This window comes from Diospyros lotus, chromosome 5 (genome assembly GCF_014633365.1).
Source record: "Diospyros lotus cultivar Yz01 chromosome 5, ASM1463336v1, whole genome shotgun sequence".
Classification (NCBI taxonomy): domain Eukaryota; kingdom Viridiplantae; phylum Streptophyta; class Magnoliopsida; order Ericales; family Ebenaceae; genus Diospyros; species Diospyros lotus.
The window spans coordinates 31,708,332-31,733,687 of record NC_068342.1 but is presented as its reverse complement, the minus strand read 5'-3'; the positions used below and the strand labels follow the sequence as shown (position 1 = coordinate 31,733,687).

Sequence of the window (25,356 nt, the reverse complement as noted above, 5' to 3'; positions counted from 1 at the left end):
GACCTTCCGATGCTTAAGTCAGACCCTCGTTGAAGAAAAATGCTTGAAGGCAAAAATGTAAGTATGAGAGTGAGAGATTGCATACCGAATAAGGGGAAAAGAGCCCCTATTTATAGCGATGGGAGGGGCATCCATGTGTCAAGTGACCCGATTTCTTTACGGGTATCTCGGAGGCAGTTTTGATCGAGTCTTACGGGGTTATCGGCGCCAGGGTGCATGACCGAGTGCACACACAAGTGTACGCGAGTATACTTGTAGAGGCACGCATTAAGCACCTCGAGGGACCTGTCTCGGGGGTGTGAAGTACCCCTGAGAGAGGTCTCTCGGTGGTGTGAGAATACCCATGAGAGACATCTCTCAGAGGGGCTTAGCCACATGGCCACGCCGCAGCGTTAGAGGGGGGGAAGCGCCCTCTCTCACTTTCCCTTGGCCCACGCTATTGCGTGGTAGCGTGGGGAAGATGGGGGGGAAACGGCCACTGTGGCTGCTTCTGCAGCCACTATGGCCGCTTTCATGCCGCCTGGGGTTACCTTCTGGCTGCATCATGCAGCCAAGTGGCAACTTGATGGGCTGCCACGTGGCCCTTTTTTTTTTTTTCTCCTTTTGGACTATTATTTTAACGAGCATAACAGTTGCTCCCTACTCTTTATAAAAGGAGGCTTAAGCTTCTCATTTGGCCAATGCTTCAACAAGTCTTTAGCAATATTTATAGCTTTGGCATTTTCTTATTTTGACTTCTTATAAGCGTCAATGGCCTCGAGAAGATGAATTAGCATATTGGGGAATTTTCTCTGAATCCAAGGGTGTTCATGATGATTGGCGTTTCATTTACTTGTTTGTCGGATTACTTGAAAAATGATAAATGGGACATCTCTTCTTTCAGGACAACGTCTATTGGGCCATTCAGATGCTAGGCGAGGCGGCGTAAGTGCCTTGTGAGGCTACTGATATTATGCTTCTTTGACGTATGGCTAATCACGAGACAATGATCTTATGCCTTCTCATTGTCAGGCTACTTGCAGGTCAATGAGATGTGTGTGCCTCCTCATTGTCGGGCTGTGAGCGGGACAATGGGCCTATTTTTGTTATAATGTCGTTTCTCCCTAGTTTTGCGTATGCATGCCTGCTGGTATAATGTCTACATTTGCAATATGTTTTGTTCTTGTAGTTCAATATAACGCCTATGTCTGCAATTAAATAGCATCAATATTTTATTTTTTACAGTTCGGCATAATGCATACGTTTGCGATTAGAAAGAATATACGTCTTTTGTTATCGCAGTTCAGCGTAGTGCATACGTTCGCGATTAGTTTTGGTTTTTCCATGTTACCTGGGTATAAGCTAGGCAACAGACCTGTTGTTTTCATCTTGTGGTCAGGTTGTTAGTAAGACAGCAAGTCTTTTTGTGTTTACCTTGTTATCAGGCTAGTAGTAGGGCAACGGGCCTTAGGTTACCAAGCAAAGCGGTGTAGGTTGTTCGCGGGGCAACAGATATTAGGGCTCCTTTCTGTCAGCCTTCGTGTGGGGCAACGTCTTATTTTTCCCTATTGTCAGACTACGCGTGGGACAATGGACTTGTTATCTCCCTGGTTGTCGGGCTATGAGCAGGACAACGGGCTTTTAGCTTTCACCTCGTTGTCGGGCTAGGCACGGGGCAACGAGCCTTTTGTTTGAAAAGGACCCTTGATGAAATCTGGTAGATAATAGTGGACCCAATGATAATAATTTATTTACAGGAGTGAGTACAAGCATTTTGATGTGGTTTAGCTAATATGTCTATGTCCACAATCCCATTTTGGACTCACATTATTACAATACAAATAATTGAAATGAAGGAAATAATATAACTTAGTCCTGCATAGTTTGCTTGGCAATTGATAGTCTTTTTACTTTGTTTCCCTTTTGTAGATGCAACATATCACGCACGGGCTTTTCGTTGATCCTCTCGAACTTGTCCCACTTCTTGGGGTGTAGGAAATTTCATCAACAAATAGCAGAAAGAGACTACGACCCTCATGTCGTTGAGTAGGGACAACCAAAAATTACATTGTATGCAGTTGATGAGGCTTTACCCACCATAAAGCAGGCCTGGCGTGTTGTGCACTGTGGACCAGAGTCCAATGTGATTGGCAACTGAATTGAACTAGCAACTGGGACAGTTTCCCCAATGAAACTATATAAAGGGAAAGATATTTTTCAATCAATCTTCGGAAATGTGCATTTGCTTGAAATAATTCCAATAAATGAGGTTAACTGAGTTACCACTGTCTACCAAAATTTTTTCAATGGGGTGTTTTGCAATGATAGTTGAGATTACCATCGGGTCATCATATGGAATGATTACATCTCCTTTGTCGGGAGGTGTGAACATAATGGTCTCTTCATTTTCTCTAACCTCCATTGCTGAATTGAATTGGTAGGCCGGATGGGCATAGGCCTTTTGGGGAGAGGAGCTGTCACCAGCCAAGGTTTCACCACCCAAAATGACGTGCATAGCCTAATGTATTGGTTCATTATCTAGAAGGGAATTCTGTCCGTAGTCACTTCCTCTCTCTTATTGTCTTGGATTATGTATTTCCTGTGTTTCAGGCCTCTCTTCCCTTCTTCGTGGCTTCCTGTTATTTTCCTCTTCTTCTCGTACATATCTTTGTAAGTGCCCTTCCCGGATAAGCATCTTAATTTGATTTTTCAATTCCCGACATTGATCAGTGGAATGGCCACGAGTCCTATGGTATCAACAGTACTCATCCTGATTCTTCCCTATAGGTCGATCCACTTTTTTTGGAAGTCTGATTAGGCTTTATCCTTTTATGGCTGCCAATATGGTAGACCGAGATTGGGTGAGCTGAGTATAGTGATTGGACTCGGGCCTGACATCATCCAGTCTTCGAGTCCTCTCTTGTCACTGATTAAGGTCTTCTTCAATATCTCGTTCTTTTCTTTTCCGCTCCCTGTCTTCATCCATTGCCATAGTCCTCATTACTTATGTATGGTGTATATGTTTGTTGGCCCTGATGAACAAATCTGCCAAAGATTTGGCGAGTCTAGAGATAAGGATTCTTGGAGAGAGTCAGTTGCACCACTTGAAACATGGCAGACATTGTCATTTCAATTGGTGGATTAGAAATCTCAAGTGTGGCATTTTGAAATTTGTCCATGTAATGGCGTAGGGTTTTTTTACTCCCCTGTCGAATGCTAATAAGATATGTTGCATCCTTCTTCCTCTGACTGTTGATAATGAATGCCTTAATAAACTATGCTTTTAACTGCCCAAATGAAGAAATGGATGCTTCGGGTAAACTATTAAACCAGCCACAAGCGTTCCCAATTAAGGTTAATGAAAAGGCCCTACACATTATCTTGTCATCCCATCCATGAGGCATCATTAAAGACTCATAATTTTGCACGTGATCATAAAGGTCTTCCTTGTCTGATTAAGGGTTTATTTGAGGCATCTTAAACTTTCTCGGCAAGGGTTTTTCCATTACTTATGTCACAAATGGTAATTTTTCACGGGATTGTTCCTTAGAAACGGGTAATAACTTATTCTGTTGCAGCACCTGTTCAATCATTTTTTTCATGTAGGTTGTTTCCCGAGCACTAAATGCAGTAGGGTTGTCATCAAGCTTATCATTCTGTCTTGACATTGGTTTAAAAGAGTTTTCGTCCTTCCTCTATGGGGGTGCTAGTCACTGTCTTAGAGTATCTTCCCCTATGAGGGCTTTGTCCACCTGTCTTTTGATGCTCAACCCTTCCTTGATTTTCTTGGCAGGGGGAGGTTTGGGTAGGAGCCGACCTTGGTCGGTTGTTTTGAGAAGGGGCAGATTGTGCTTGAGAGTCGGGAGTAGCGTCTCGATAAGAGCCATTTCCTGGAACTTCTTGACGTGCCCCATTGGATGGAACTATTACTGGTATAAACTTTCTCAAGGTAGTCGGCATCGAGGCTCGAAGAACCAAACCTTGCAATATCCCAGCCATTTCGCGAAGGGCTTGCATCCCTTCAACGTGTTGTTGTCACAACGCTTCGTACTCAGCCAAAGGAACCATGGGTGGGGCTGGTACACTTGAGCCAATATGATGAGGAAAATAAAGCCTTGAAAGGGCATGTGACTTGATCAATGGTAGAGCTTAGAACTGAGTGTCCAATGGATGTGAATGCCCTAGGAAGGGCGATTGTTGAGTAAGGGGTGGATGAGCCTCACGTGGAGACTGATGGGTGAAAGGGAGTTGGTGTTAAATATAAGCCCTTAAGACCAATTCTAATGACACAATAGGGCTTGATCTTGTAATTATTTAAACACTATTTAATGGCAAGTTTTATGTTTAATTTAAAATGCAATATGATTTGAATTGAATATACAAATATCCTTTAGTCTAAAAAGGAATGGATACCATTCTTAATTGTTAAGAATAATCGAGACGGATAATCCACAATACGTTATCCTATAAATATGTTCCTAGCCATAGAGTTCCTAATCCGGATAATTAGCAACTCGTAAAGGCACATCGTCTTTCTTCTTGTTTGGTATAAAATATCGAAAGATAAGATCGGTGGGTCTCATACCACTTTGTATAAGATACAGAAGGAAGACGAGTGGGTGCTCATTATAGGAATGAGTTCACTAAATGAGACTATTAATATTGAATCACATGGGTTTTATCTCACATGTCAATGATTCAATATTAACTACGGATTTGCATTAGTCCTTAGACTTGAGATGACATGGATATCTGTGTGTTGGTGGATTATGATATCAACGATATTATATGATTGTCCTAATTAGGGATAGTCGTACGTATCTATGTACCTGGTTCAGTGACACATGAGGTATGTGTGCATCAAACATGGAATCTATCACCTCGAGATATACGAGGAGAATATCATATGCGATCCAGTGGTCACTTAACGATAAATCCTTGGCCGAGGTAATATGACGACGAAATTTGGATTTCATAGAGGTTGTGTCATATTAGTCAAGTGTGATTATTGGATTTGGTCATATGACGAGATCAAGAGATTTGACTTATTGACCATGATCTCATATCTCGTCGGGATATAGTATGGTAGAGCGACTATATTGCAGGGCACCGTAGTGTAAGATTCATATTCTCGCTTCACATTAAATTGGGTAATCAGGACATATTGCTAGATGTCACTCATGATTTACGAGAATTAATAATTGATTAATTTTCATTGTTAATTTAATTGTGAATCCAAAAAATCCCACCCAAATAGAAATCATTTTAAAAGGAAAAATGGAAAATTTAGTAATTATTGAATTACTAAATTATAAGTGTAATTATTTATTAGATAAATAAAGATAATTAAATAATTAATATGATTACTTATTTAATTATCAAGTTGGATTGGGCTTTTTGCTAGCACCTAAAACTCGGTCCAACAACACTTAGGGTTTTACGGTTTCTGCCTATAAATAGGCTATTAAACCTAGAATCCAGAGATCAATTAGTTGAATAAAAAAATAAAAATTTTAGAGAAAATTTTCGTATCCCTTTTTCTTTCAAGTCTTTTGGAGTCTTGATGGTTTCAGGTGGACCGACTCGGCATCTCATGCGTGGGAGATTTCAGGCAGGTTATCGACTACGAAATCAGATTTTGTTTCAAGGTAATTTTCGTTTTGTGTCTTCAATTTAACCGTAAGATTTGAAAAACATAATACCAATAAAATCATATTTTATTTTTCCACTGCGTATGATCAGATCATAATTTCTAACAGTTGGACCTCACGAGTGGACTGATGGGTGAAGGTGAGCTGGCCCTCATGAGTGGACTGATGGGTGGCTGGCCCTCACAGGAAGTTTGATGATGATCTTCCACGCGATGGAGGGTTTCTTGTTTAGGTGATTATGGACCACGAGAGAGAGTCTATCGACCGCTTCGTGTTTGTGCCATGGTGAATGAGGGTTTCTTGGCATTTTGTTGGTTTACCACAGACGGTGCCAATTGTTATTACACAGTTACAACAATAAATTTGTAAAAGGGGAAATTGTCGATGGATGACCCACGTGTAGCTGATCTGAGCGATGGATGACTCTCGTGTGGCATATCTTAGCTATGGATGACCCATTATGGGAATGGATGACTCTTTCGGGCGATGGGAGATGTGTGGATTGTCCAAACTATGAGTAATTATCGGGAGAGATGGGTAAGTCTCCCGGGGTGGAGCAACAACGATGGATGAGTCTCTCAGGGATAGCAGTAGTGAGGGATGAGTCTCATAGGGGTCACAATAGCGATGGATGAGTCTCCAAAGGGTAACAACAGCGATGGATGAGTCTCCCGGGGGTAGCAACAGTGATGGATGAACCCCTCGGCTAGGTTGGGAGTGATAGATGACTTGCTGAAAAGAAAATCGGTTAGGGACGCGATTGAGAGTCCTCGCGCGGACCTTCCGATGCTTAAGTTAGACCCTCATAGAAATAAAATGGTTGAAGGCAAAAATATAAGTATGAGAATGAGAGATTTCATACCGAATGAGGGGAAAAGACCCCTTATTTATAGCGATGGGAGGGGCATCCATGTGTCAAGTGACCTGATTTTCTTTGCGGGTATCTTGGAGATAGTTTTGACTGAGTTTTGCGAGGTTATCGGTGCGAGGGTACATGATCAAGCACACACACAAGTGTACTCAAGTGGGCTCATAGAGGTGCGCATTAGGCACCCCCAAAGGACCTGTCTCGGGGGTGTGAAGTACCCCCGAGAGAGGTCTCTCGGGAGTGTGAGAATACTCTTGAGAGACGTCTCTCGAGGAGGGCTTAGCCACGCAGCAACGTGGCTTTTCTTTGGCCACGCTGTTGCATGGCAGCGTGGGAGGGGGGGAAGCGCCCTCTCACTGCATGGCAGTTTGGTATGGAAGGTATGTATACTTGGTTACAGTTACTAGGGATGAGTATTCGGTCCATTCAGTTATCGAATTGATCAAACATAAATAACCAAATAAACCAAACTTTTTTTACTAACTGGACCAAATCGATTGAAGTTTCCTATTAACTAAACAGACCAAACCAACCGAACAAATTGAACTTTGGTTCAATTAGTTAACCAAACAAATTGAACTTTAAAAATGATGCATATTTTTGTCTTTTTTAACTTGATTAAGTTAAATGAAAACCTGTCTAGTCAGTAATAATTCAAAGTATCAACAATTTTAAATAAAAAAACAAAGTACCAATAAAATTATATTATGTTAAAACAGCAGCCTCTTGTTATTTTTGGGGGTCGGTACAATTAATTTGATTATTTGATTAAATTAATAAAACCAAACAGAATTTCAATCAATTCGGTTTAAATAGTTGGATTTATTTGAACTTTTACTTACCCTAATAGTCTCTTTCACAAGTGCATAATTGTTCTTAGTTCCTGGTGAAAAATAAACTTAAAGAAGAAATCAAGAAATATGGCGATCTGAATGATGAATCGATGTTTCGCCCAAAGTTTGATTTGATTTTTCAAATTAACCAGTGGAAGTGGAATAGTACGTAGATACAGAGACAGAGACAGATACAGAGACAGATACAGATACAGAAAAGAAAAAGAAAAAGTAGTAGTAGTTTGGTTGACGAATTTGAGTTAGATCATAGATGGCCAAATTAAATGCAATCAACACGTTTTCTTATTTCTTTAAATTTTGGGTTCTTTTCATGTCTTGACCGCACAACGGAATTGACAAACAACCAATATCTCTCTCTCTCTCTATATATATACACTAGCATATACTCGTGTCTAAAGACATAATATAAATAATATTAAAATTAAAATATAATTATAATTTATACGTATTATGTTAAAATTTTTATAGAATTTATAATAATTCTATTTGTATTAAAGGCTTTACAAAACTTAAATAATAAACAAACATGTAAGATTTATAATATTCACCAAAAAATATTATATACTTGTTAATGTTTTATAATAAAAAGAAAAAAAATATTAAATCTATATAATAAAACACATCAATAAGTGCTCTACAATCTAAATAAATTAAATTAAAACTTAAATATCAAACAATACATACCAATTGCGATCAGCCACCATGACTATAACCATCAACTAGGAAAATGGGAGAACCCCAGCTCGACGTCAAGAAATATTAAAGATTTAACACATAAAAATAAAAATATTAAATTTTGAATTAAGTTTCCAATTTTAATATCATCATTTGAATAAAATTTTACACTAAAAACAACATTGGATCATCAATGATTTAAAAAAGATAATTTTATTTTTTTTAAAATTGAATCATCCATGTCAAAATCTAAATATCAAATTCTTATACATTAAAACTTATACTGTTGATATTTAGAATACTTAGAAATTAAGTATTAAATGCTTTTAAAATTAGAATATTTAGAATGATACTCTTTAAGAAAAAAAAAATTCATAATCTATGATACTCTTTATTTTACAGTGGTTGAGTAGACACAAATTATAATTGTAATTTTATGTTATTAAGAGGCATATATAAATAGACACAAATTATAAGTGTATTGTTTCTAATTTTAAATATTTTATCTAAAAATATTATAAGTGTAATGTTTTTAATTCTACTTTATACTTTAATATTATTATTTCAATATAATAGTATTTATATAAAAATAAATAAATTTATAAGCAATAATGAAACATGAAGGGCACAAAGGAGTAAATTTATTTCATGAAGACAACTAAAGCAATATAAAAAGGTTGAAATACAATACTGTTTAAGCAAACATAAATTTATACGAAAAAAAAAGAAAATCAACGGATAACAAAGTTATTTTATAAGTAATAATGAATAATTATTTCATGAATGCAACTAAAGTAACACACACACACATATATTTATCAGATTTTTTTGAAATATAACATAGAATATTATACTCTCTTAAAAAGGTACAAAAAAAAACAACATAAACTCTTTCTATTTAATATTTTTTTATAATAAAATGTTAAATACATACTAATAAAATATGTCTCTGATACATTCTAGACCTTCTCATATTTGTAATGCTATCTGCATCAAAAGTATCAAAATCACAAAAACTTTTCCATTAAATTTTTTTTAAAACTAATTCAACAATCAATATTTGATGCTAAACATGAGAAAGCATATGTGGAATTACCCTAAAATGAAAATGCTAAATCATCCTAAAATGAAAATGCTAAGGAAAATTTTATTTGAAGCCCAAATATTACTTCGCCTAACCATATTTTAAAATGCCTCAATTAACTTTAATTGAAAACACTGTTATTTTAAAATGCCTCAATTAACTTTAATTGAAAACATTGTTAGTACATGAATTGTTTATATATATATATATGTGTGTTACATGAATTATTTTTTTCGCGCAGTCACTTTCTCCCGCCATTATTTTTGCACATATATACATGTATATACATACCAATATTCACACTGGAGCCATATATATAGAGATATATACACACAGAACACACATATAGACATAAACACACAGCACACACATATACATCTATATATATATGCGCGTGCGCACACGCGCATTTAAACTTAGTGTAAACTCAAGGTACTTTGGATTTAAAAAATGATTAAAATATAATTAATGAAAAGAGATTGCCCTAGCCATTGGCATTGGGCTTAACCCATCTCCTTTTAAACCTGTTAAGAGTTTGAATCACTCTTTCACCCCATGCATCGCACACGCGTGAGATCTGGGCTCAGGGACTCCTTGATTTCACAGCCTTATGAATATCCCAATTTATATATATACACAGCCTTATGAATATCCCAACTTGAAAGATCAAGAACCTGGAAAAATACATGACAAAAAGACTGTTTATAGCAAAAATCAACAACCAGAAACAGAAAATACATAGAAAATCAGTTGACAACAACAAACCACAGCAAAGATCATCAAATCACAGCAGTACAAATTTCTGTTCGCAACAACCAGAAACGGCAAAAGAAACAACAAATCCAACAACAAAAAATACACAGCAAAATGCAGCAACAAAATACAAAAAAAATCACATACCTCTAATTGCTAATCAATGGCCACAGCAGCGAACGATGGAAGGAGGGGCGACGACGGCGTGGGTGGGTGGGTGAGTGGGATTGTGAGAGAGAGAAAGAGAGAGGGAGAGCAAGAGAGAGAGAAGGGTGGGGGGGAATACCTGGCTATAGCAATGGCAGTGGTGGTGGCTCTGGCTGCAGCTGGCCATCGTACCTCTGGGGCCACCATCGCAGCCTCCTTCTCCGCCCAGCGTCACTGCAAAAATGGTCGCTGATGCAACCGCCTCTCGCCTCCGTTTCAGTCGCAAACGACCACTATCGCTACTCCCTCCGCCGCCTTCAGCCACTGGGACGACCGCCACTGGCCTTCGCACAATCAGCCGCCCTCCGTCTCCCCTTCTCTCGGCCAAGCTCTCTCTCTTCCCAGCAAAAGTGGTGGTTGCGAATGACAAAAGTAGGGAGACATGGGTGGGTGGGTGGTTGCGCTGTGATGTGAGTGTATATGTATATATATTATATGTGTGTGTGGGTGGCTGTGCTGGGTGGAAGATGGCTGCCTGGCTTTAGGCGGGAAAATTTTTAATCCCAGTCCTCAAATCTTCAGAAATTGATCCAAGCCATTAAGATGTCTATACGTTCTAGACAATTCAAAAACTGTTCTCTCTTATTGTATAGATGTTTCTGCAGGCTCTTCTCGTACTAACCATGCGCATGATATGGACTGGATGAAAATTCTCCATCCTAAAGCTTGAGAAAATCGCCACTTTTTTTCTTTTTGTTTTTAACGAACCCAAAGAGAGACCATTGGCTTGATAATTTCTTAAAATTGTAAGATTGATAGTATGAGATTCATATCGTGATTAAGAATTTCACTCACTAGAATTTCGAGTTGGACTCTATAAATCTCTAGTTTGTAGTTTATTTATGAATAAATCACATTAGTAGTCTCTAAAATGATTTAACTTGATTATTGTATTTGTGTATTTAGTCAACGTGTCTCTCGATCGAGTTGATAACTAGAGTACTCAAATATGAGAAACCAATTTAATGTAAGTTTGCTAGAAAAACCCCTCCCAAAACACATCTCGACTCTAGACATTGATAGTGTGAAAATTCTATAAAAAATATCACATCTAAGAAATTGAATTTAATCTTTACTATTTGATATACTATATTTTTTTATAAAATTGAATTTTATCGTATAACCATTAAAATATATTTTGGTCTTTTTTTTTTTTTTTTGAAATATTTCTTCTAAGGAGGTGACTTTTTGTTTTTCATATAAGTTGGAAAAGAAAATATCTTTTCCAACTAAATGCTATCAAATACATCCTAAGAAATTATCTTATTGTGAAATCATGAACGCAAACGACAATGAAGTTGGATTACATTAAATTTCTTCGTTTTGATATTTTAAAAAATATGAGAAACCAATTATATGTCGAGAGTTGGGATGTGTTTCGGGATGATTTTTGTAGTTTTCTTCTAGCAAACTTACATTAAGAAATTATCCTATTGTGAAATCATGAACGCAGACAACAATGAAGTTGGGTTACATTAAATTTCAATATTTTCAAGAATTTTATGTGATGCGAGTACAATTTAACCCTAACACTATAGTGTTTATCAATCAATGAAATCATAAGAATGGAGAATGAAAGGTTTGACATGTGTTTTAAAAACACCACCCATATATACAATTTAATTGAAACTCTTTAAAGAGAAAGTATAAAGACCAAAAGAAAGGATTGTGTGTAAAATGCCATAAAGCCATCTATATATATATGGATATGGTTGAGTATCCGTGAGCCCCCCTTGATTTTGTAAATAGTTGTATTTTTTAAGGGATAATTACAAAAATATATCTAATGTGTCTTATGATATGCACTTTTTATTTTTTATTAATCTTATAATTTCATCTGAACTATTTTTAACGAAACGAAAACATACCTAAAGTCTAAATCTTTATATAGAAATTTCAAATCTAAAACCATTTATTTAAGATGGTTTTAGGTATCTAATTAAAACTGTATATCCTTCACCATTATTTAATACTCCGATCATTTTAACTGATTCTTTTTAACTTGTAACCTTATTAGTATTTTATTAAACTTTGAGAAGTGTAAGTTTTTGAGATAAGAATAGAGAGAGTGTTACATAAAAAGAATTAAGGGGATTGCAATGTAACACAAAAGAGTTTAGTGTGATTTAGAGAGGGGTGTGATGTAATTAAGAGAGGCGTGCTTACTAGTGCCACTAAATTCCATAGAATTGCCCAAAATATATCTTTTCAACATATATATATATATAGGCACATATTTTTTGGGTAATTATACTAATCGATTAAAAGGTGCAACAAATACACCTTATTTTTAGATAATATATATTTATTATATCTTGTTTTTAACTATAAAATACTTTCATTAGTTTATGAAATATTATAAAATATGATACATTTATTATCAATCAATAAAAATGTTCTATAACTAAAATTAAGGTACAATAAATATAATTTATCTAACAAAATATAAGCGTCTCAAGCGTTGTAACAATTATTAATTAATACCACCCTTTTTTCTCTTTTAGATGCGCATTTACAGGAGAGTGGAAGAGAGCTGACGCCTTGCTTTGCCATGCGATTTAACAACATATACATACATACTGTTGCAGAACTGTTGGTATCTTGTCAACACAAATGACTATCTAAGGGGGAATTGCAGAAGAAAAGTGTTGAAGTTCTCATCTAATCTACTAATATTGTTGGATAATTATTAAATCCCAAATGAGAATAGAATTGATTATTAAATAGGTTTTTGATGGGCATAAGTTTCGTGTTTATTTCAGTAGCAAAGTTATGCTGAGAGCGTTTCCGATTTAAGAGAGAATGCAGGAGTTTAATAGCTAGGGTGGCATGACTTAATAGGATTTACTATATTGTTTGTTTAAAAAGTTGTAATTTCACCATTGGTGGATTAATTGTCTTAGAAATTGTGTGAACCTAATTGAGTTTGGATAAGCTAATTCGATTTTGTTATTTTTGACTTGGAATTTGAAATTCCAAATTATTGTTTGGTTATATTATTATTATTAAAAGCATTTGAATTTAGGTTTAAATTCAAAGTCAAAATACATTATAGGGTGAATTGACCATCCCTCGTGATCTGTGTTGCCCCGGAAATGTTCCAAAAGAGAGGGCGAATTAAACTTATAAAAGTTTCGATTTTCCTTAAGGGAACTTTTGGTGATAATGGTTTGAAGATATGTAATTAATTTCAATTTATTAAGACAAACAAATAATGAACACAAACACAAAAATACAAGATTCTATGTTGAAACCCACTTCTATGCTTGTGCCAACAACAAACCCATATAGGTTTGAGATGTGATGAACCCACTAGATCTGGGTTCATGATTAAGTTTCATTTCCAATTCAGATTTAGATTCAAAAAAGAAATAGAGAAGAAAAAAAAAAAGATATAAAAGAGAAAAAGAGATCATGAAAAAAAGTAAGTGAAACACTAACTTAGATTTTGATTCAAAGAAGAAAGAAAGAAAAAAATGAAGTAGAAAAAAATTAGATGGAGAGAAAGAAAGAGAATAGATGTTTACTGTTGCTGTCGCATTGTCAACATGACTAGATATCCCCCATTATAGTTGTTGTTGCGATCAGTCTTCACTACTACAATTTGAGAGTGAGAAAGGGAAACAGAGGAAAGAGAGAGAAGATAAACAAGTAGGGTTGTTGTTGGTGTTTGCTTAATGTCATTTGCTGAGAGAGAGAGAGAGAGAGAGAGAGAGAGGAAGGATTTGAAAAGAGACAAACGAGAATAAAAAAAGTGTTTTAGTTATTTTATAAAATTTAAAGGTAATTAACTAAAAAAATTATAATATAACATTAAAGTTTAAATATATATTTTCTGTGTCCTTTTACAAAGATTCAATTGAGGCTGTACGGCCAATTGAATCAATATTTGGTCTAGGTTTTTGCCTTCAAATAGCATATTTAACTTTGAAATACTAATTAGTAAAATGTATTCATTTTTGTAACCATAAATATTAGTTGAATTTCATATTTACTTAAGATAAATGTTGGAAACTAATATAGGGTTTATTGAAACATGTACTGTACTGTACTCGCAATAATATAATTAATAATCTTAACCACTTTCTACCATCCATCCATCCATCCAAATAAAAAAATGTATTGTACTCGCAATTCATATTTTATCATTCATTCATTCAACAGAATTATAAGATAGATAGAATAAAAGGATATATAACGTAAATTCCATCTCTCAGCAAATATGCATGCCTGCCTACACATCCAACCTCAAAATTAATTATAATTCCCTCTGCCAACAAACTTACAACTTTTAAATGAACAAGTTACTAATTAATAAGAAATCACATAATTTCAAATAATCTAATTTACTACTCATAAGTCACTGCTTTTAGATTGATTTAATATTAATTATGTAATGAAACATAACTAGAAAATTGCAAATCTCCGGCAACTACTCACTTAATTTTAAATGATGTAATAAGCCATGAGTTTTCATACTGTATATTGTATATTGTATGGGTTGCTGTAGTTCTCAGGATTCGCTCATTGAAGGATTGCATTAAGTAGCACATTTAACTTAAAATTTTTGGCACCTTAATTCTTGTTCTTTTAATTACGTACTTCAAAGCAATAAATATTTAATTTTAATTTTTTAGATAGAATATTTAATTTAAACTTAAGAAATAATAGACTAAATAACAGTCCCAAAAATAAATATTTTAAGTTTTCCCATATATGTGTTCATAATTATTGTTTAAAAAGTTTCTCCTTGAGACACGATCTTGTTATCTTTCAATATTAAGAGATTAATCATCTTCCTTTCAAAGAAATAAAAATTAATAACTTTTCATGTAATTCAACTTTTAATGGAATGAGAGTTTAAGGTAAAGTCATTGTCCAATTACAAGTGTCAAATCTAATTGTCTTGGTGCTGTGACTTGTTCATTTGATGTCTTTCCTATGCTCTGGTAGTATAAATCATTGTTCTTGCCAATGGTCACTTGCTTTGTTAGTTATTAATTTGGTTTTTCACTTGCTTTTAATTATGGTTTAAGAAATTATCAAATCACCATTAAAAATATAATTTATCTTGTCTACCAAAATCAAATTTATTCACCTATTTAATATCTCTAACAAAATCAAATTTATTTCAATCTACGTCTTATTTGGAGACAATCCAAAAATATTTATGATCTTGTATTTTCAATTGTTATTTGTGCGAATGATCTATCATTATGAACATGTTGGTAATTGTCTATAAGAAGAATTTTGTTGTGATTTTAAACAATCTTATAGGGGTATAGTCCAGATAGAGGGGAGACTCTGCTGGATTTCAAAAGGATATTATATTAAATAAAAAATATAATTAATTAAATAATTTTCAGCAATTTAGTTAAATTTGTTAGAAATTAGCCTTAGATTCCCATTTGGAGCGAGGAGGTCACTGAATTGTCCAGTTGGACAGTCTAAAAATTTGATGTCATGTTGTGTGCCTGGTGGATACGCATTAATTTACTCATGCATGATACGAAAATTCGGGAGCATCTCATGTTGTTCTCCAGTTGCATATAGGAATATGTTCTGATTTATGCGATTGACTCAAATTGAGTGTAACTCGTATGAATTAGCACATAATCCTTATCGTGCATTTGGAGAACTGCGTTGGGATGCTGCCGAAATTTCGTACCGTGAGTAAATGCGTCCGCTAGTGGTCATATCATGACTCATTTCCAGATGGGATAGGTCCCAACCTTCAAATTTTAAGGAGTGGTTCAGTGGATAAAGATTAAAAAAAAACTCAAATAAAAAAACTTTTGTAATTGTCTTTGTACATATATGGCTAGGGGAATATTATATATATTAGCCATAAGGGTTGAGAGTTTTGATGTGAATCTATTGTAGATCATGGACGTACGTGAGCAGCGAGCATGGATGTATAATAGAGTGGCACCTAATCGTCGAGGGATAACAAATGAGTTCATATGTGGAGTTGAGAGCTTCATACATTATGTATGTGCTCGACCACAGTTCACACGGGACGATGAGACCTTAAGGTGTCTGTATGTTGAGTGTCGATGTAGAAAATTTCTAAGTGTGGATGATGTGAAGTTGTATCTTTATCAGAAGGGATTCATGGCCCATTACTATTATTGGACATGCCATGGGGAAGATGAGCCTCCCATGGAATCCCAGGTCCGAACGAATGCTGGTGCATATAATGAAGCACAAGGGGTTTACGAGGATAATCCAAATCCATATGATGCAATGGTGATGGATGGTGCAGGTCTTTCTATTAGAGCACATACGTTGGAAAACGAAGAAGAAGAGCCCAATGTAGATGCGCAAGACTTCTATGAAATGTTGGATAATGCAAGAACACCTATATATGATGGTTTCACTACTCACACCGAACTTTCTACAGCGATGAGGATGCTTAGTATTAAGGCTGATTTCAACTTACCTGAGTAATGCTATAATGCTTGGGTGCAACTAATAAATGAGTTGATGCCCGAAGGCAACCGGATGCCCAAGGACTTTTACAGGACAAAGAAGATGGTTTCTAAGCTGGGCCTTGGGTTCCAAAAGATTGATTGTTGTATTAATATGTGTATGCTTTATTTTAAAGATGATACAAATGCAACCGAGTGCAAGTTTTGTCATGCCCCACGATATACAAGCCGCAAGGTAGGTCCTGGGAGGCAAAATGATGTTCCAATTAAACGGATGTGGTATTTACCTATAACACCTAGGCTCCAGAGGCTTTACGCGTCGAAGACAATAGCTGGGGAGATCAGATGGCACTATGAAAACCCACGGGAGCCAGGTGTGTTGTCCCACCCATCTGATGGAGAAGCATAGAAGCACTTCAATAATGTGCATCCTGATTTTGCTTGTGAACCACGCAATGTCAGGCTTGGGCTGTGTGCTGATGGCTTCACACCATATGGTCAATTTGGGAAAACCTATTCATGTTGGCCTGTGATTGTCACTCCTTATAATCTTCCTCCATGGATGTGCATGCGACAAGAGTATTTGTTTCTTACAATAATCATCCCTGGTCCTCACAATCCGAAATCCAAAATAGATGTGTTCCTACAACCTCTCATAGATGAGTTGAAAATGTTATGGGATAATGGCGTGCCAACATATGATATTTCACTAAAACAAAACTTTCAAATGAGGGTTGCATTGATGTGGACTATTAATGACTTCCCAGCCTATGGTATGCTATCAGGTTGGATGATTGCGGGTAAGTTAGCATACCCGTATTGCATGGAGAATTCAAAAGCATTCACACTGAAGCATGGTCGAAAGACATCATTTTTTGATTGTCATCGAATGTTTTTACCCATGAATCACCCATTTCGAAGGAACCGAGATGCTTTTGTTAAGAATAAGATTGAGAAGGGTGGGCCCCCACCACAGTTGAGCGGTGATGGAATATGGGGTCGAGTTTGGGCATTGCCAGAAATAACTGAAACAGGTCCAATTCGCACGCAAGGCTACGAGGTAGACCACAATTGGACAAGGAAAAGTATTTTTTGGGAGTTGCTATATTGGAAAACAAATCTCATTCGCCATAATTTGGATGTAATGCATATTGAAAAAAACGTATTTGATAATGTTTTTAACACCGTGATGGATGTGAAGGGCAAAACAAAGGACAACATTAAGGCTAGGATGGACATAAAAGAGTATTGTCAACGTAGAGAACTTGAGTTAGTGGCACAAGGTAATGGCAAGTACTTAAAGCCAAAGGCTCGGTATGCACTCAATGTGGAACAAAGGAGAGCAGTGTGCAAATGGGTATGTGAATTAAAACTTCCTGATGGATAAGCATCTAATTTGGGTCGTTGTGTAGACATGCGAGAAGCAAACTTGCATGGCATGAAAAGCCATGATTGTCATGTTTTCATAGAACGCCTCCTCCCAATTGCACTAAAAGCACTTCTAGATCCTATATGGAAGCCTCTAGCAGAGTTGAGTCAATTTTTTAGGGAATTGTGTTCTTCAAGTCTCAAAGTAGATAAGCTAGAAATAATGGAGGAAAATATTAAGGTAATCATTTGCAAGATGGAGCAAATTTTTCCATCTGGGTTCTTTAACTCAATGGAGCACTTGCCTATACATTTAGCTTATGAGGCACATGTTGGAGGCCCAGTGCACTATCGTTGGATGTATCCATTTGAGAGGTAATTATAATTGAAACATTACACAATATCCTCTGTTATGTAACTTAGAAACTTGAGTTAATATATTTTTGTTACCCAATAGGTTTTTGCACACATTGAAGCGTAAAGTTAAAAATAAGGCACGTGTGGAGGGCTTCATTTACGAGGCATACATCACAGAGGAAACCTCCACTTTATGTTCGCATTATTTTGGACTTGATGTACAATCAAGAATCAGACGAGGTCCACGGAATGATTATGGTGTTGACTTATCGCCAGATCAATTAACTTTTTCCATCTTCAATCAATCTGGTCGACCATTAGGTGCATATAAAGATCGATTATTGGATGATCGAGAAATAGACCGTGCCACATTGTATGTTCTTCTGAATTGTGATGAGGTCTAACCATACATTAAGTAAGTAATCACTCATATCTTTGGTATTATCAACTTTAGGTTTCTTATTTGCATATATGATTAACATGGCCTATATAAACGCAGTTTATTTGTGGATTCTATTAAAGCGGATGCACCACACATGACTGAAATCGATGTAGATAAGAGGATAGAGGTTGATTTCCTAAAATGGTTTAAGGAATACGTAAGTCTATCTTAAATTACGGAAATTATTATTGTGACAAATATACGAATTATGCCATGTATTTCATGTGCATAGGTGCATGATCCAACAAATGAGATTAATGATAAACAAATACGTGACATGTCATGGGGGCCCTTGAGAATGGTGCGCACATGGCCTATGTACATCATAAATGGATATAAGTTTCACACAGATTCATGGAGTCAAGGCAAGTCAACAAGAAATAGCGGCGTTTGCACTAGAGGTTCAGTATACGGGCAACCCGAAGATGACTATTATGGTATACTTCAAGAGGTAATCCAATTAGAATACCCGGGATTACCAATCAAACAAGTGGTGCTATTTAATTGCACATGGTTCGACCCGACCCCTAGACGTGGGACTCGAATACATGATCAATATGGAATAGTTGAGGTCCGAGCTAACAGAAGGTATAATTGGTATGATCCTTTTATACTTGCCTCTCAAGCGCATCAGGTTTATTATGCTCTGTATCCATCTCGACAACGAAATTTGGTAGACTAGTGAGTGGTTATTCGAGCTAAGGCTAGGAGCACAGTTCACGCCCCAACTATCGAGAGACCAAGGGATGCATATCAGGCAGATGAGGAAACGCCAGTGCAGCCGGTTGGAAATGAACAATTCAACACCCTTAGAGATGAAGTTGGTGAATTCGAATGGGTGGATGAGCACTCATTTGATCAGAACCTTGTTGCTGGTGATAAGGAGGTAGATGCTGAAGAAGTCGAAGATGAGGATGAAGATGAGCAGTCAGACGACACAGAATAGCTACATAGGTGATAGTGAACAACTGCAATCTTATCTTTACATTTAATCTGTTAGTTCAAAAACACAATTTGAAACACGAGTTCATGAATATAACATAAACCATTGATTTATATGATAAATCATATTTTATTTCGAAAGTATTTAAAAGTTGTTATCATAATCGGTATGATCATTTTATAGATTAGAAAGTTTGATGTTGTGAGTTTCAATTTCAAACTATTAATATCTAAGATATCAATAATGTTATTTGTGAACTCCTGAGGCTGATTAGGTACTTACATTGAAATATATATATATATACATATATGTATATATACATAATACTTTTTTATAATAATTTGCGGTCACTAGTTCTTCAATGTATATTTTGTAAATTTAAAAATATTTATAATAATTCATAAATCACATAGCCAACTAAACATACGCCAACTAACTATAATGTTATGCTTACATTTAAGTTATTGGTTCAAAAACACAATTTTAAAACGGGTTCATGAATATAACATAAACCATTTTGTACATGATAAATCATATTTTATTGTGAAAGTATTTAAAAATTGTCATCACATGCCTATTAACTATTTTCTTTATATGACAGGATATGTCACAGAGAACACCATATGGTCAGGGTATTCGACGTCGTCAGTTTAGAGAGAGTGCTGGCGATGACTACATTGGTACACTCTACACTCGATCTTTAAATTATTCATTACTTGCATGTTGAACCCCTAACAATTATTTATTTTTGTAGGGGGACATTCATCTTCTTCTGATGTGAGATTTGATTCCCTTATCCCACATACACCTCACTCCTACGCTGATGGGCCTTCTTCCACGCCTGCTGAGGTTGGGGGTTCATCAACGCCCCCTGCTCCCCGTCAAAACTGTATCATGATACGTCCCTTGGGTTCCTCGTAAGCATTCTTGATTTTATTAATCAATTTTTATTTGCACAAAGTTTTAATAGATGTTTTCACCAACTAATGTGTGTTTCAACAGGTTTGATAACATTTGGTGCAAACGAGATATAACACGAATAATTCGAAGTAAGTTTGAGAAGCCATACACAAGTTGGAAAAAGACAGACCCTGCTGTCAGGGATATGTGGTTTGGCAAATTTAAGGTAATGTGTTATTTCAGTATGTCTAAATTGTTTAAAGTTTTAGAAGCTATACTTGTTTTTTGCTTTTAACCTGTTTTAATCCAATGGATAACTTTTTACTATATTTATGCCCTAGTAGTTTAACATTTAAGCATCAAACATATGTAAAATATGAACAAAGTATTACTCTTGTTGTGTTTATGAACATTGGTTCCCATTGGTTTGCTATTGAAAGTGTGAAATAAGGGGCCATGAAACAATGTTCTTCCTTTTCAACATGATACATATGTAAGGTTGTATTTCCATTACATCATCTGTTAAATTTTGTTAATTATCTTTTATTTTTTTAATATTTTTTAATTCAGTACTTTTTCGTTTTCCAATGAAAGAAACCAACCTTGTTGGGGTTGATTTATTTATTTTTTTTAAACGTTAAATTTTATAAACTTATTTAAAAATAGTACAGCTTTCAAACTATTTAGCAAAATAAAACACTTCCTAACAAATCAGTGAAACAATCTTGCAAAATCACTTCTGGTACTGGTGGGTATTAAATTATTTTACTGTTCTCTTATTTTTTCCCTCTTATAGTAACTCACCATTAGGAGCAGCGAGTTTCTACTCGCCACTGGGACCAACGAGTTTCTAAGGAACTCATTTTGTACCCAGTAAAAAAGGGGTGGGGGACAACAGGGGGCAACCAAGTAAAAATGACCCAAGGCTAAAAAAGTCACAAGTTAATTAGAAGAGAATAATCTAGCATGTTTCTGGAACAAGTGGGGGGAGTAGTTATATAAGGGAGGGGAGAAAGAGAGAGAGGGGGTGGAAAATTCTGTTGGAGAAGTCATGGGAGAGAGAGGCCCTCTTGAATAGGCCTATTTTGTTTTCTTTCATTGTTTTTGCTACTTCCATTGTTGAAGCTACTGTAATTGAGGAATTCCTACAGTTTTTGAGTAAAAGTTCAATCAATTGAGAAGAGTTCTACCAGTATCTTGCTAAAATCAACTCATTCTACATTTTATTATTTCATTATACTTTTTTTTTTTCTCTTTCAAGGAAATCTCTCTAGGAATTAAATATAAAAATCTTTGGGTCTCCATTGGATTGTATAATGTCCATTTAAAATGAAAGCATTTTAAGTTTGCAAAAAGCCAGACCAGTTTGCTAAGTGCTAATTATTGTCTTTTTCTGGCAGTACTCGTTTAGGTCCATGTACCATAGTTACTAAAGTCTGACTGGTTCAATCTGTGGGACTGATCGGACCATGAACCAGTCCCCAAGCTGGTCCACCTTTTGACATGCTCCTATAGCTAATGAAACTTAAGTAATCTTACTTGAATTAATTACCCTCTTAATTCCCCTTTATAAAATCTCAACTTTTTTTTATTTCATTAGAATCTTAACATGCCTAAACTGCAGCTAGTCATCTCTTCATTTAGTCTCCCAAATTTAACTCTAAAGTCAGTTGCTTGCTATAGTCATAACTTGTTTCCTTATATAAGTCGATTTAATCTTGACTGATGGTTGACTCTTCATTGCTGCACATCATTTCTACTGCAGTTGACTGCAGGTTGACTCTTGACCTTGCAATGATGTTAACTCAACACCAATTTGGAATTCCCATAGGATCCCAAAAAGTCTTGTTATATGTTTCAACCCTCAACCATCTTTTGGAGATTCATCATTCAACCAAGTGAATGCACTCTCAGTCTTTTCCACTTCTGGAAGATCTTGTGTTATATCACCAGATCTTGGTTTTTCGCATATAAATGCAACTAATTTATCTTCTCTGTAAAATATTTCCCATAATGGCCATGAACATAGTCCCTATAGTGGTGGGCATCTATCTATTTATGGGTATGACAAGGGCTTAACTATGCCAATCTGTGCTGGGCACGCTAGTGTTCAGTGGCCTGGAAAATCTCCTCTCTCTCCCTCACTCAGGGAAAAGAGATAATAAAGTGCAATATGAGTATTTTCACTTTTGACTGTCTATTTGATGTACTCTGTCAAACTTTTTGCGTTTATATTGGCTTATTATCAATTTCCCCTTAGATCAACAATGCAGGCCTCTATTATGTCTTTTGGTAATATTTTGAGGTTACTATTCACTGTCTATCCTGTTTTTTAACATTTTGTACCCAGTTAGTGGTAGAAGGCTAATAGTGGTAGAGTTTTGCTTCTTAATGTACAGGCTCACGACAATAAAGATAAAATTGGTTTCTTTGTCTAGGCTAATATTGATTTTACCATTTCTCATTGCCTCACCCTCCTTATCTTATCTTCTTTTATCAGATTTGACTATCCCTTTCCCATTTTCTTGAAAAATGATGGTTTTTACTTTTCAAATAAAGTAAATAATTAATCTATAGTTCAAAATGTAGTGTACGAATGTTTTTTTCCTCCTCACAACATACAAAGACCATTAAATTATAATTAATAAATTACAAGAATTTAACTCAATATGCATAAAAAAATATTTAAATTGAATTAAAATAAGGTTAGTGGACTGGAGCTCCTAGGGTTTGCTTTGCATGCAGAGAGAATAAGGGAGGGGTTTAGGTTTTAGCTGGAAAAGGGGGGATGGGTCTGAAGTGAAGCTGGCAAAGTCTGAGGCAATTTTATATATATGTTGGGTGGTTGCTCGGACTCAGAGTACCATTTCTAATCATCATCATCATCCACCTTTAATGGCATGCCTTCCCTCCCCTCTTTGTCCACGTCCACGTCCACGTCTTCCTTCTTCCTTCCATGCATATTAGAAGTAAGTGAAATCCTTTTTTGATTCATATACTTAAACATAATGTAATGATGTCATTAAAAAAGATGATAAACAAAGAACACAACAACACATGATTTCTTTAGGTTCATCTAATGAAAAAACGTTTCATAACTAATGACTCATAATATTATTCTAATTAATGTCAATGCCCCGCCCTAATGTAAACATGGCTCCAATATTTATATTTATACGGATTAACACAAAAGAGTGCAAAAAGTTTTGAAAGTATAAAATAGTAGTTTGTTTAAAATAAATTAAATATGTTAAAAATAATAAGATTGATTAGGAGGGTTTTTACAAGTGTGTACAACTTATGTGGATATTGAACTCTTAGTTCGTTGCTTTATTATGCTAATATCAATTGCTATATTTTGCACCAAGTTAACACCCATCTCTAGATGAAAAAGTAGCAAATAGGAGTAGAGCTACATTGTTATGGTGCAGAATTAAGTTTCCTGAAGCTAGTTTTTGAACATAAACCAGATTGCATATGACTATTGAAATTACATGAAGATGAGGATAAGCTCTGTATTGACTCTTGTAAGTTTTTAAATATACAGACTCAATACCTAGCATTTTATCTTCATGTAACTTCAAATCCACTACTTTGGTTTGATTTTGTTTTGTGATTATAATGTTTTCCTTTTGACGTCCTTGCTGTGGATTACTTATTACTAGTGAAACTACATAGACTTGAGAGATTGTAGGAGTATGGATTAGGATAGATTAATTTAACTTTTTATTTTTGTTTAAATTTTGCTTTGCTTTACATTATAGAAGAGGTGGTCTTGGGAGAGTGAATTGGAAAATCAAATAAGGATAAATTTTGAAAAGACAGCTTCTGGTCGTTTGACTGACCTTTTGTTCCGTGTGAGGAGGGACTTGACAAAAATCCATCTTGGATGTGTCTTGTTGTATTTGAAGCACTCAAGGAGTATTGGAATACTCCAGAATTTATGAGCAAATTAGAAAAGGCAAAGAAAAATCGGTCCTCAGATATTGGAGGTAGTAAGCACACTTGTGGTTCCATCCCTATGTCTGAACATAAGAAACGATTGGTAATTTTTAAACTTTTTTATTATTTTCATTTTACTTAATTAGTTAAGTATGGTTGCATTAACATTTTATTTTTTTCCTTTGCAGTCTAAGCTATTAGGTCGTCCACCTACACAGGCCGAGTTATTCATTGCAATGCATCAAAGAAAAGATAGTTCAGGATTTGTTGACAGTAGATCCGAGGAAACTTATGTAAGTATATAACAATACTTATGTTTTATTATACTTAATTGACCTTTTGATAATACAACTTATTCCATGTATATATATACTTGTAGGCTGACTTTCAGATGTGGCAAGCATCATCACAATCATCAGCAGTTGGCCCGACAGAATATAGTGACGCTGCTGGACAGCCCTCGCAGGCAGCTTTTGATGAGACATCATTATGGTTGGAGGTTGCAGGCGGGAAAAAGAAGGGTTGTGTGTATGGCATGGGGTCTGAAGCACATGTCATCCCTAGTTCTTATCATGTGTTGTCGCCACTGCCACCGCCTCCACAGTCATCAATTTCACTCGCTGACCAAATTCAACAAGCTGTTAGCTGCGCTATTAACGCAGCTATAGAACCATTTAATCATCGTTTGTCAGCTATAGAAGAAAGATTTCATAACCCTTCTTCATCGTCGCCGCCCTCAAATCCCTCGGATCATTAGGAGGATCCGTCTTTGCCATGGATATATATTACATTGTATTATTTTTAATGTTCATGGACGATGTGTTTGACTAATATTGTATGGATTTCTTGTATGAATTTAATATTATATGGATTTCTTGTATGAATTTAATATTATATGGATT

General features: G+C 35.6%; 1 protein-coding gene across 1 annotated transcript; it reads left to right on the top strand.

Moving 5' to 3' along the window:
* The first annotated feature begins 20,216 nt into the window (after nt 1–20,216).
* LOC127802215 (uncharacterized) lies at nt 20,217–25,211 on the top strand. Its single transcript, XM_052337926.1, has 6 exons — nt 20,217–20,292; nt 20,367–20,529; nt 20,615–20,738; nt 24,378–24,557; nt 24,643–24,747; nt 24,834–25,211. The coding sequence occupies exons 1-6, from the start codon at nt 20,217–20,219 to the stop codon at nt 25,209–25,211; spliced, it is 1,026 nt and encodes a 341-aa protein (XP_052193886.1).
* Nucleotides 25,212–25,356: the final 145 nt, after the last annotated feature.